This window comes from Planococcus citri, chromosome 5 (genome assembly GCF_950023065.1).
Source record: "Planococcus citri chromosome 5, ihPlaCitr1.1, whole genome shotgun sequence".
NCBI lineage: Eukaryota > Metazoa > Arthropoda > Insecta > Hemiptera > Pseudococcidae > Planococcus > Planococcus citri.
Window position 1 is genome coordinate 8,897,710 of NC_088681.1, and position 10,928 is coordinate 8,908,637.

The 10,928-nt window shown below is 33.0% G+C and overlaps 1 protein-coding gene across 2 annotated transcripts; it reads left to right on the forward strand.

The window, feature by feature from the left end:
• Positions 1-350: 350 nt before the first annotated feature.
• LOC135847726 (modular serine protease-like) lies at positions 351-7,423 on the forward strand. Of its 2 annotated transcripts, XM_065367393.1 has the most exons (11): positions 351-662; positions 933-1,008; positions 1,114-1,227; positions 1,312-1,473; positions 1,555-1,769; positions 1,874-2,089; positions 6,024-6,176; positions 6,294-6,421; positions 6,532-6,708; positions 6,796-6,952; positions 7,097-7,423. In XM_065367393.1, the coding sequence occupies exons 1-11, from the start codon at positions 476-478 to the stop codon at positions 7,321-7,323; spliced, it is 1,812 nt and encodes a 603-aa protein (XP_065223465.1). In that variant the 5' UTR covers positions 351-475; the 3' UTR covers positions 7,324-7,423. The 2 variants fall into 2 exon arrangements, with proteins under 2 accessions (XP_065223465.1, XP_065223466.1); XM_065367394.1 differs by lacking the exon at positions 933-1,008 and having other exon boundaries at positions 352-662.
• The last annotated feature ends 3,505 nt before the right edge of the window (positions 7,424-10,928 follow it).

A 10,928-nucleotide genomic window follows, 5' to 3' on the forward strand; every position in this document is an offset into this window, starting at 1 on the left:
TTTATTATTAGAGATCTAGTCAAATTTGAGAATTAGTTGTTAGCTTGCTGCTTCAATTTTGAATAATTCTAAAGATATGCCATGATACTACCTGTCCTACTCGTCAACTAATTATCACATTTTTAAAAAAAAATCATTCAACTTACCACAATCATTACAGAAGCACATCAACAGAGCTGTTTAAGAGAACATCAAGGCCAGTGAGAAGCTGATCTACTCCCTATTTCCAACTCCTACTTTTTTTCTATTTTGCGGGAAAACCCAATCGCGTCATTCTTGCAAGTTTATTTATCATGGTGATGTAGTATTCAGTCAACAAAATTGTAAAAAATCGCATAATTTCGATATCTAGCGCATCAGTATATTGGAGATCAATGTTAAGAAACCAGTTAGATGTGATAGAATCGACGTCACGAGCCACCTAGTTGAAAATGATTCGCGTCATTCGTCGTGATTTTAAAAAATTATACAAAAAATGCTCACGTACACAAACTTTCAGCCTACACCTTTCGGTTATTTTATTTCTTCAGAATGTCACCAGATTCCGAAATATATGAAACATATTTTTGTGCTTGTTCGTGAAGTGAAAATGATCAGGATTAGAACGTTTTATAGTATGTGTCATTGTTTGTTTTTGATTAACATCAACATATGTCTTATTGGTAAGGTAATTTCAATCGCTATTTTTTTCATTTTATTTTATTATTATTTTTTTTACATCTTTTACGACAGTTTGGTGCATTAAAAAAATAATTAATTGTGATCCAACGATTTTTTATCAAAAAAAAAAAAAAAAAAGGGTAATGGTTCTATTCATTTTTTTTTCAGTTATAAATTCCCAACTTCTAAAAAAAAAATGAGTCTCAAAAGTCAAGTCATACCTTCAAATAATAAAGTAATCTTCCCTGAAATTAATTTTTTTAACCTTTCAGTAACTTTTTCAATATTATATTCCTCTGTTGCCTCCAAACTGGAAAAACGAGAAGGGCAAATTGATCACTGCACTAAGTAAGTGTCTTTAAAAGAAACTTCAAACTGCTGTCCCCTTTACTCAAAAACCATGAAACATTTTTTTTGAAAAAAACCTCAAATGAAAAATAATGTACCTATCAGTTTTCAGTTTCGCTGTAAAAATTCGCAATGCATAGCAAAAACATTCGTCTGTGATGGAATACCACAATGTGAAGATCATTCGGATGAAATATACCAACAATGCAAAAATAAATCGTAAGTAGATATTTTGTACGTAGGGTATATTACATGAATAGTTCGACATAACGAAAAAAATGCACAACTGATTTTTATATCAAGATGCGATGAACAGAACTTCCAATGTGATTATGGAGCATGCATCAAAAAAGAATACCAATGCGATGGTTCACTACAATGTGTCGATGGATCTGACGAATGGCCAAAAACATGTAATTCAACTATTACTGAATCATTAAGAATTAGACGAGACGCAACTGCAAGGTAATATTATATTCATCAATTTCTATAAAATCTTCAATACCTCAGAATATGTCTAATCCATTTAGGCATTTTCTCACACAGTGATTCTTGTGCCATACCAGAACCATCTCTAGACAAAACCATCACTTACGAGTGTGAAGGAAGAGGATCAAATTCTTGTGACACGAGAAATGGCTACGTTCCAAAATTCACTGTAGCTTCGATCAAATGTAAGCCTAATTATTACTCAGAAAGGAAGCTCTCAGAGTCTATTTGCCACCATAGTACTTGGATACCTCCTATTGATGATTGTTTTAGTAAGTCTCCAATTAGTATAAACACGCATTTGCAACCCCAGTATAATTATCACTGCACCTATTAAAAAATGACACTCACTTAAACTACGTATGAACTTTTTCAGAGAAATGTGATAAATTATATCCAGTAAATGTTGATCTGAAATGCTCTCGAAAAGGTTCAAATATCGCTTGTGATGAAAATTCGCTGATTGCTGGGAGCAAAGTGCGTCCAGTATGTAAACAGTTATACAAATATGCCAATGCTCCTCCCGATTACCTGGAGATTACATGTAAAGAAGATGGAAAATGGGATAATGCTCTTTTTTCCTGTATTCCAGGTAAGAATGTATTTTTTTTTCATAAGAAATTACGTAAAATAAATTGTCTTATTTTAATATTTAGATAGTGGGGTAGTTCTAAAAAAATAGGTAAATTTTGACATGCATTATTTTGAAGAAAAAAAATCATTTTTTGAAAAATTTCAAGTGTGAATCATTTATGTATAGGTGCTCTAGATCCCTTTTCTAGTGTTGGCCTCAATTCAATCCTTACACCGTGGGCCAATATAGATTCCCCTCCTAAAACGGTGATAATTAGGATTCAACCCTCATCGATATAATATAATGTCGATTAATATGTTTTCGAGGTCGTAGAATTCGAATCTGGAGTAATTTTTTTTTGTAGAGGTGGATGGTGAGGCGCGGCGAGGGGGACAATTTCAAATTTTGCTTATATTATCGTGTAATATGTCGACTGATATGTTTTTGAGGTCTCTAGTTCGAATGTGGGGTTAATTTTTAGGTACGGATAGAATTTGAGGCGTGGGGAGGGGGAAAATGTAGAATTTTGCTAATACATATTATCATGTAACGTGTCGTTTGATACGTTTTCGAAGTCGTAGAGTTCGAATCTGGAGTTATTTTCTAGGTAGAGATGGCAGGTGAGACGTGGAGAGGTGAAAAATTCCAATAAATTTTGCTCATATTATCGTGCGAATTGAATCGAGTATAATAATATACCTATACATCCCATCATTTCTGAATCTCAACATACCACCTTGACAAGTTGGCGTAAAATTTGATGCTCAAAATTTATATATATCTACAACTATGTTGACCAATTTTCCTGCTATTACCCTAGTTTGGAGTTGTTGATGATAATTATGTTGATGTGAAAGTTGATTGTCCACAAATACATCAACACGTACCTTGACCAAATTTTCAAAGATTTACCAAATTTAGAAAATGACAATTGATATTCTGGATGTATTTGTTGTTGTCAAATTTCACATCAACATTAACATCGACATGTTGTGGACATGATAATAGTATTAGTTCAGTACCTGAGCTGTTGGTCCGAAACGATCTCAAAACCGGAACCGATTAAATCCTAATTCAAAACTGATCCAAAAACCTATCCCAAAACTGAAATTATTTATTTTTCTTGATTCCCAAACTGAAAATAATTAAGGAACCGTTATAATTTTGAACCTAAAACCATCCCGGAACTGAAACAAAATAATTTCGGTTTCGGGATTTCAATTTTTGATTTTTTTCCAGATTTTATTCTGATATCCAATCCTAAAATCATTTCGAACCCATATCTCTCTGAAAATCCCAAAATCACAACCAATTCATCCTGGAACTAAGAACCAAAACAATTTTTTCAATCCCAAAACCAATCCCATGTAACCAAATTCAAAACCAAAATAAAAATTTAAAAGAACAAAACTAAATACAAATCCAATCTTGAAATGAATAAATTTTGATCCTGAAACTGAAACCCAATCCCAAAATTGTTTTTCAGACCCACTGCTCTATTCACTACTCTTAGATAAAGAACTACCCCTTTTTTCTATACATACATATAAAGAATTTATTTTCAACGTGTTAATTATACGCAATACCTACAGACTTTTGGACTGTACCTCTCTGAAGTGGCCCTCGCATGGATGCTGCTTTCAGTACGAGCAATCACCAACTTCTAGAAAATTATTTTTGGAAAAAATTTCCAATTTTCAAACTAAAATTTTATAACATCATATAGCAGGAGGTTAACATAAATTTTGATGCCAATGTCGATCCATCCCTTGATGTAAGTTTTGACCCTGTGTTGAGCCAATTGTAACTGTGAATGTCAATCAACATTAGTTGACAATTACATAGGTAGGTATTACATCGACAATTGGCTACACACAGGGTTGAAATTCACATCGACATGTGGGATCCCAAAAGTGACAGATGTGGATGTAGAGCTGTGGGTCCAAAACGATCCAGAAACTGGAACCGATTAAATCCTGATTCAAATCCAATCCTGAAACCGAAATCGTTATTTTTCTTGATCCCAAAACCAAAAAAATCCCAGAACCAACATAATTTGGAACCCGAAACAATTCCAGAACCAAAATGATTACCTATGTTTCGGTTCTGGGATTTTATTTTTTGCCTTTTTCTGCGATTTCATTTCAATAAATAAGTATTACATGGTTATTTCATATAATAGGTATATCGTTATTCATTCAGATTATAATAAAAATTACTTGATGAATTAAGCAAAATATGCATTTAAAACGTTAAACTAATCACACCATTGGATTCTTCACGTCAAAACCTCCCATTTTTTAGTCAATTTGGACTTAAAATTGATTGAAATGTAAATCCCGAAATTGATTCAACCTGGAACCAAAACAATTATTTCAATCCCAAAACGAATCCCAAAACTGAAATGAAAATTTAGGAGAATGAATCCTGAAATAACACCAATTAAATTTCAATCAACAATAATTGTCGACATCGACATTTGCATCGACCATGGTTTTTCCCAACATAATGATAGGAAAGTGATCATATTAGTTATTTAGTAGGAATTTTCTGTCAGTAAATAAGCCAGGTTAGTAGCATTTTTGAAATTTTCTTATTATTTCTGATACCTCGACATGCAATGTCCACATGTTGATGTAAAATTTGATGCACAAAATTTACATCTACAACTATGTCGACCAATTTTTTAGAATTGAAAATTTGTTGTAGCGTTTAAAAGTTATTCAGTAAACATTTTAAAATATCATCTTGTTTGAAGAGAAGAACAAATTTTAGATGGGATTTACAAAATTATTAGTTTTTTCATAGTTTTGAGTTTTCGATGATATGTGGATGTGAAAGTTGATGATCCACAAATACATCAACACCAACCTTGACCAAATTTTCAAAGATTTCTCAAATTTTTAAAATGACATTGATATTGTGGATGTATGTATTTGTTGATGTGGAATTTTACATCAACATTAACATCGACATGTTGTTGACATGAAAATGTATTAGTTCAGTACTCTTAGATAAAGTATTGCACCTTTCCAATATAAGGAGTTTAAAGTTCATGTTCAACTTCATATTTTGTTTAATGGCCACCTCTGAGAAAATCATGTTTGGTAAAAATCTCAATTTTTGAAATTAATTTTTTCAATTTTTTGTAGCAGGAGACTGACGAACATGTCGATGCAAATGTCGATCTATCCACATCCGTCACATTTGGATCCCACATGTCAATGCAAATTTTGACCCCATGTTGGACCAATTGTCAACGTAAATAATGTCGACCAGCATTGGTCGACAATTACAGCGACAATTGAGTCGAATAGGGTCAAAATTCACATCGACATGTGGGATCCAAAATTGACGGATGTGGATGGATCGACATTTACATCAAAATTAGCATGGTCATTGTTGAATGGGGGGGGGGGAGGGTGTCCACTGAACTAAAATTCTGCAAAAATTGTGTGAAAAAGTCTTGAAAAAAAGTTAAAACTTCGAAAAATTACCTAAAAAAAAGTAGTATATAGGTAAGTGATGTCTATCAGATATAACTTTTGAAATTTCAGAAAAATCCAGTATGAACAACTGAACATGATGAAAAAGTGTTGAAACATTTTAAAATTATGTAAAAACACGACCAAATGCATAATAGCTGATGGAATTTATATGTAATGAGATATAAAAGACTGGGGCAGAACAATATTAATAACATTGAGTGATTGATAACATTAACTACTGCTATAATAATAAGTGGCTTTTACTATAGGTAATAGGAAGTCTTGCCTTACCCCAAAGAAATTTTTTTGTTGAAAATATAATCATGTTGGAAATGTGAAATAGATGTACCTAAAACTTTTTTTTGGGGGGGGGGGGGTACTCGATATTTCTGTGAGCATCTTGTAGTTCATGTCAGATTAAGTACCTATACATAGGTACATGAGAGATCTCTTATTGTTTTCAGAATGTGGTCGGCCATACTCACCTCCTAAAACATTAATCAGCGGAGGCGTCGAAGAATATTTTGGCGATGCACCTTGGCATGTGGCAATATACAACGCAGAAAAAATTCTAATTTGTGCTGGTGTGATTATAAACCCAAAATTAGTTTTGTCAGGTAAGCTGCAATAGTCCATGGTATGGATAAAATTTGTTTGATGCTAATACTGTATTTACAATAATTGTACATGATAGGAAAGCTAAAGTGAATGTAAATCTATGTATCATATTCCAGCTGCACATTGCTTCCAAAATGATGATCATTTTGACCATGAACATGATACTTCCAAATATGAGATAGTGGTCAGCAAAGTCAGCAGAAATTACTCTGCAATTGATAATGCAAATCAGAAAATCTACAAGGTGAGGTTTCTATACATATGTAGTAGAAATTATTGATTGTTCAGTTGAAAAATTAAGTTACTTCCAAAACTTCATAAGGATCAGCTCAACAATATTTTGTATGATTCCAGATAAAAGAAATACGTTTTTCCAACAAAGGCTACCAAGGTATCAACAGTTACTATGCAGCAGATATAGCTGCGATAATTTTGAAAGAAAAAATCACAATTAGTCCAACAGTCTTACCAGCTTGTATTGACTGGATAGGATTAAGTACAAGCGAACCTGTAGAAGGCACCTTTGCAAAAGTATGTACCTACCCAATTTTTCTTTCAAATTCATCTCCCTTAACATTACCTTTACTGATGAGTGATGAATTACATTCATTTATTCAGGTTTCAGGATGGGGAGAAAATGAATATGGCTACTTGAGTGAAAAACTGATGACAATATATTTACCTTTCATCAGTCGAGAGCGTTGTTTGAATATTGTACCGGATGATTTCAAACCATTCATTACGTTTGATAAATTTTGTGCAGGTTCAGAGAAGGGTAAGCTACTTAAGTATGGCTACTGATTATTCATGATTATCATTGAACAATAAAAGCATTGCACCAGTGATCGCAAATATGTGCATGTTTTTCATTACTAAGTACCTCAATTTTTTAACTTTTGAAAAAAATATGTTCACAAAGGTCCTGGTGTACTCAAGGGAGACAGTGGTGGAGGTTTAGTATTTCCAAGACAACATGAAGATGGCATATTTTATTATCTCAGAGGTCTCGTTAGTTTAAAACAGCCCAGTGTGACTTCTATAGCAGCATTTACCGATTTGGCCGATCACATTGAATGGATTTCAGCAGTGGCTAATGAAGTCATCAGCAGAACACCATCTTCTTCGCAGAAAATTCCCACCAAATGAACAATTTGCAGAGTAAATTCAATGTACTTACTGTATTTCTCCTACTCATGTACAAGAAAAATAAGGCTGCAATTTTTTTCATTAAAAACTTTATAAAAAGTATGAGCAAAATTTTTTATGCACCCCCTCCTCCTAAAAACCTTCAATTGAAAAGAATTAATGGAGATATCCTCATCAAATTTCAAGGTAAAACATTTTTTTCTTTTTCTTTCTGAGGAATAGAAAATTTATAATTTAAAATCACCCTACCCCACTCTCAAGTGAAATTTTTCTCGATATCGTTAACTTAACAATTTATTTACAAAACAAACCAAAAAAAAAACTCGATATAATTTCGTATCGAAGTTCATTATTAATTCAGGAAAAAACAAGGGACAAGTTCAACCATTTCAAGTTCACGTAATAGCAAAATCAAATAGCTCGTTACGAAACACGAACGACCTAGTTTTCGAAAAATCGACAAGCAAAATACGCAGATAAAGCTAATAAATCAAAACGACGAACGTATAAACAGAGAAAAGAAGAAAAAAATCTTCCAATTCCTGCTCAGCCATCATCCATCTATTTTCTTCACAAAAATACATCACAGTGTTGCCATCTTGGCACACTTATATGCCAGATGTGGCATCTCGAATGAGAAATTTTACTTCTGATCGACGCCAACAAAGAATTACTTTCACATATCTTAATTTATTTTCGCAACAAAAAACAAAAACTTGTGCAAACTCTTGAACTTGAAAGAGATAGAATCTGATCTAGAAAAGCTCAACAGCTCGCATGTGTACTTTGAAAAAAAGCATCGAGCGAGTGCGCGAAAGTGTAACTTATATAAAGTGTCATAATATACCCTACGATACATCACATGCTCTTGAAACATTTCAAGGTTACTTTGATGGAAGTATGTAAGTCTGATAATGATGAAAATAAGCTGCGAAAGGATGTGTTGCTTAGCAACTTGATGCAGGTACCTATTAGTACCCTGTGTACTGTATATACTTTAAGAAAATGAACTAAAAGTAAAAAGCGTTTAGAATAATGTAAAACTTTCTACTTGGTTAAAATAATCATCGCCGAGGTATAATAACGTTGCTAAACTATACGGTTTTCGTTACGCGCGCCAAACTTTTAATTATCTATATAATTTGGAAAATTTTAAATACGGGCAATAATGGCGAAGCGTGGTTCTTTTATGTTTTTTTTCCTACGCTGTAATTCTGGATGAAACCACGTAGAAGAAAAAGTAAGTAAAATAGATTGCGAATGCGGAAGCAAGAGGCCATGGTTGAGTTCTGTTTTGAAATTTTCTGAAAAAAAAGAGAGAGAATCTTACTCGAATTTGCAACATTTTTTTGGAGAGCTGTGCTCAGGGCACGTCAATGATATTAACTGAGACGTATTGAAAAGCTCACAACTGATTAGAATTTTCAGAACTGGGGGGGGGGGTGGAAAGAGGGCTATTAAGGTGAATGATTTGAAGGAGAAAAAACTGACGATCCCTCAAACGGATAACTTTCTAAATAAAACAAGAATCAGAGTTGAAAAATTAATTAAAGAATACAGCGGTATCCTCTTACGAGATTAGGACAGTATGAAAAAGCTCAACTTGAGAGTAAATCGTACCTATATCCCTTTACAAGTTCAAATAGCCAATTTGAAAATTGATAAATGAGCTCGTGTTGATATACTTTCAATCTTAATACGTCATAAGCATGTACTCGAGTCCATGCGTCAAAGTTCGGACTCCATTTAGAACAATGAATCATTTCGGTCAACGTTATTTTACCAAGTTCTTTGTGTCTTTATTTTTCGTTTTTTTTTTCTTTCGAAATTTTCGTGGTTATAAAGTGTCGAAGTAATGATTTATATTACGTGCAACAGCAGCCAGCAAAAGGCTGCCAGTAAAATATGAACTTCTATATACTCATACAACTTTATAATAAAATAATTTTCAACAATAACGTTTCCTGCGAAGCTTTTGGCCAGACTCGGAATATTTACGATGCTGGGAGAGATGAGGAGGAGGGAGAGGAGGTGAAATAAAGCAGTAAATCAATCGATGCGTTAATCAAATTCAAAAAAAAGAGGAGATTTTGTCGCTTGCCACAAAATTTTAAAAATTAAAGTATTTTATTACATCATTTCCAAATTTTGAAATTGCAAGACTGATTTTTTTTCGAAATCAAGAACTCTCGCGATGTCTCCGCCTGTTCCATTCTATGTTTTGTCATGATGAGAAAAATTTCCTATAAGCTGGAAAAGTGTTGTCAACTAGAGAAAATGAAATGCTTGTGTTCAAATTTTTCTTTTATGGCGCTATTGAACTTGAAGAGGAAATAGGTAAAACTTTCAGGTGATTTTTTTTTTGTTTCCATCTGCGTAGGTACATACATATTTAAATTTGACTTTCAAAATCAACGTGATAATTTTGAAAGATCATAAACTTTTAAAATGTATGTTGACTCAAATGTGAGGGAATCATTCATAAACGCATTGATTCATTTTTTTGAAAGAACCAATCGTGAAAGAATTAATCAATTCTTCAATTTATGAATCAATTTGTTCGCGAATGATTCACCAAGACTTAATCAATTCATTCGCGAATGATTTACCAAAAATTATTCAATTCGTTCGTGAATGATTCACCAAGAATTAAGTAAATGAATCGATCCGTTCGCGAATGATTTGCCAAAAATTATTCAATTCGTTCGTGAATGATTCACCAAGAATTAGGTAAATGAATCGATTCGTTCGCGAATGATTCACCAAAAATTATTCAATTCATTCGCGAATGATTTACCAAAAATTATTCAATTCGTTCGCGAATGATTCACCAAGAATTAAGTAAATAAATCGATTCGTTCGCGAATAATTTGCCAAAAATTATTCAATTCGTTCGCGAATGATTCCCCAAAAATAATTCAATTCGTCGGCGAATTATTCACCAAAAATTATTCAATGCGTTCACGAATGATAACCCAGAATTAAGTAAATGAATCGATTCGTTCGCGAATGATTCACCAAAAATGATTCAATTCATTTCCGGACGATTTGCCAAAAATTATTCAATTCGTTCGCGAATGATTCGCCGAAAATTATTCAATTCGTTGATGAATGATTCGCCGAAAATTCAGTAAATGAATCGATTCGTTCATGAACGAGTCTCTTATACAAATCACTTCGTTCACGAATGATTCCCCAAAAATAATTCAATTCATTCGTGAATGATTCACCAAAAAATATTGAATTCGTCCGCGAACAATTTACCAAAAATTATTCAATTTGTTCGCGAATGATTCACCTAAAATTATTCAATTAATTCGTGAATGATTCACCAAAAATTATGCAATTCATTCGCGAATGATTCACCAAAAATTCAGGAAATGAATTGATTCGTTCATGAACGAGTCTCTTATACGAATCAATTCGTTCGCAAATGATTTGCGCCAGAAATTATTCAATTCGATCGCGAATGACTCACTAAAAAATATTAAATTCGTTCGCGAATGATTCGCGCCAAATAATATTCAATTCGTTCGAGAATGATTCAATAAAAAATTCAATTCGTTCGCGATTGATTAACCAAGAATTATTTAATTCGTTAGCGA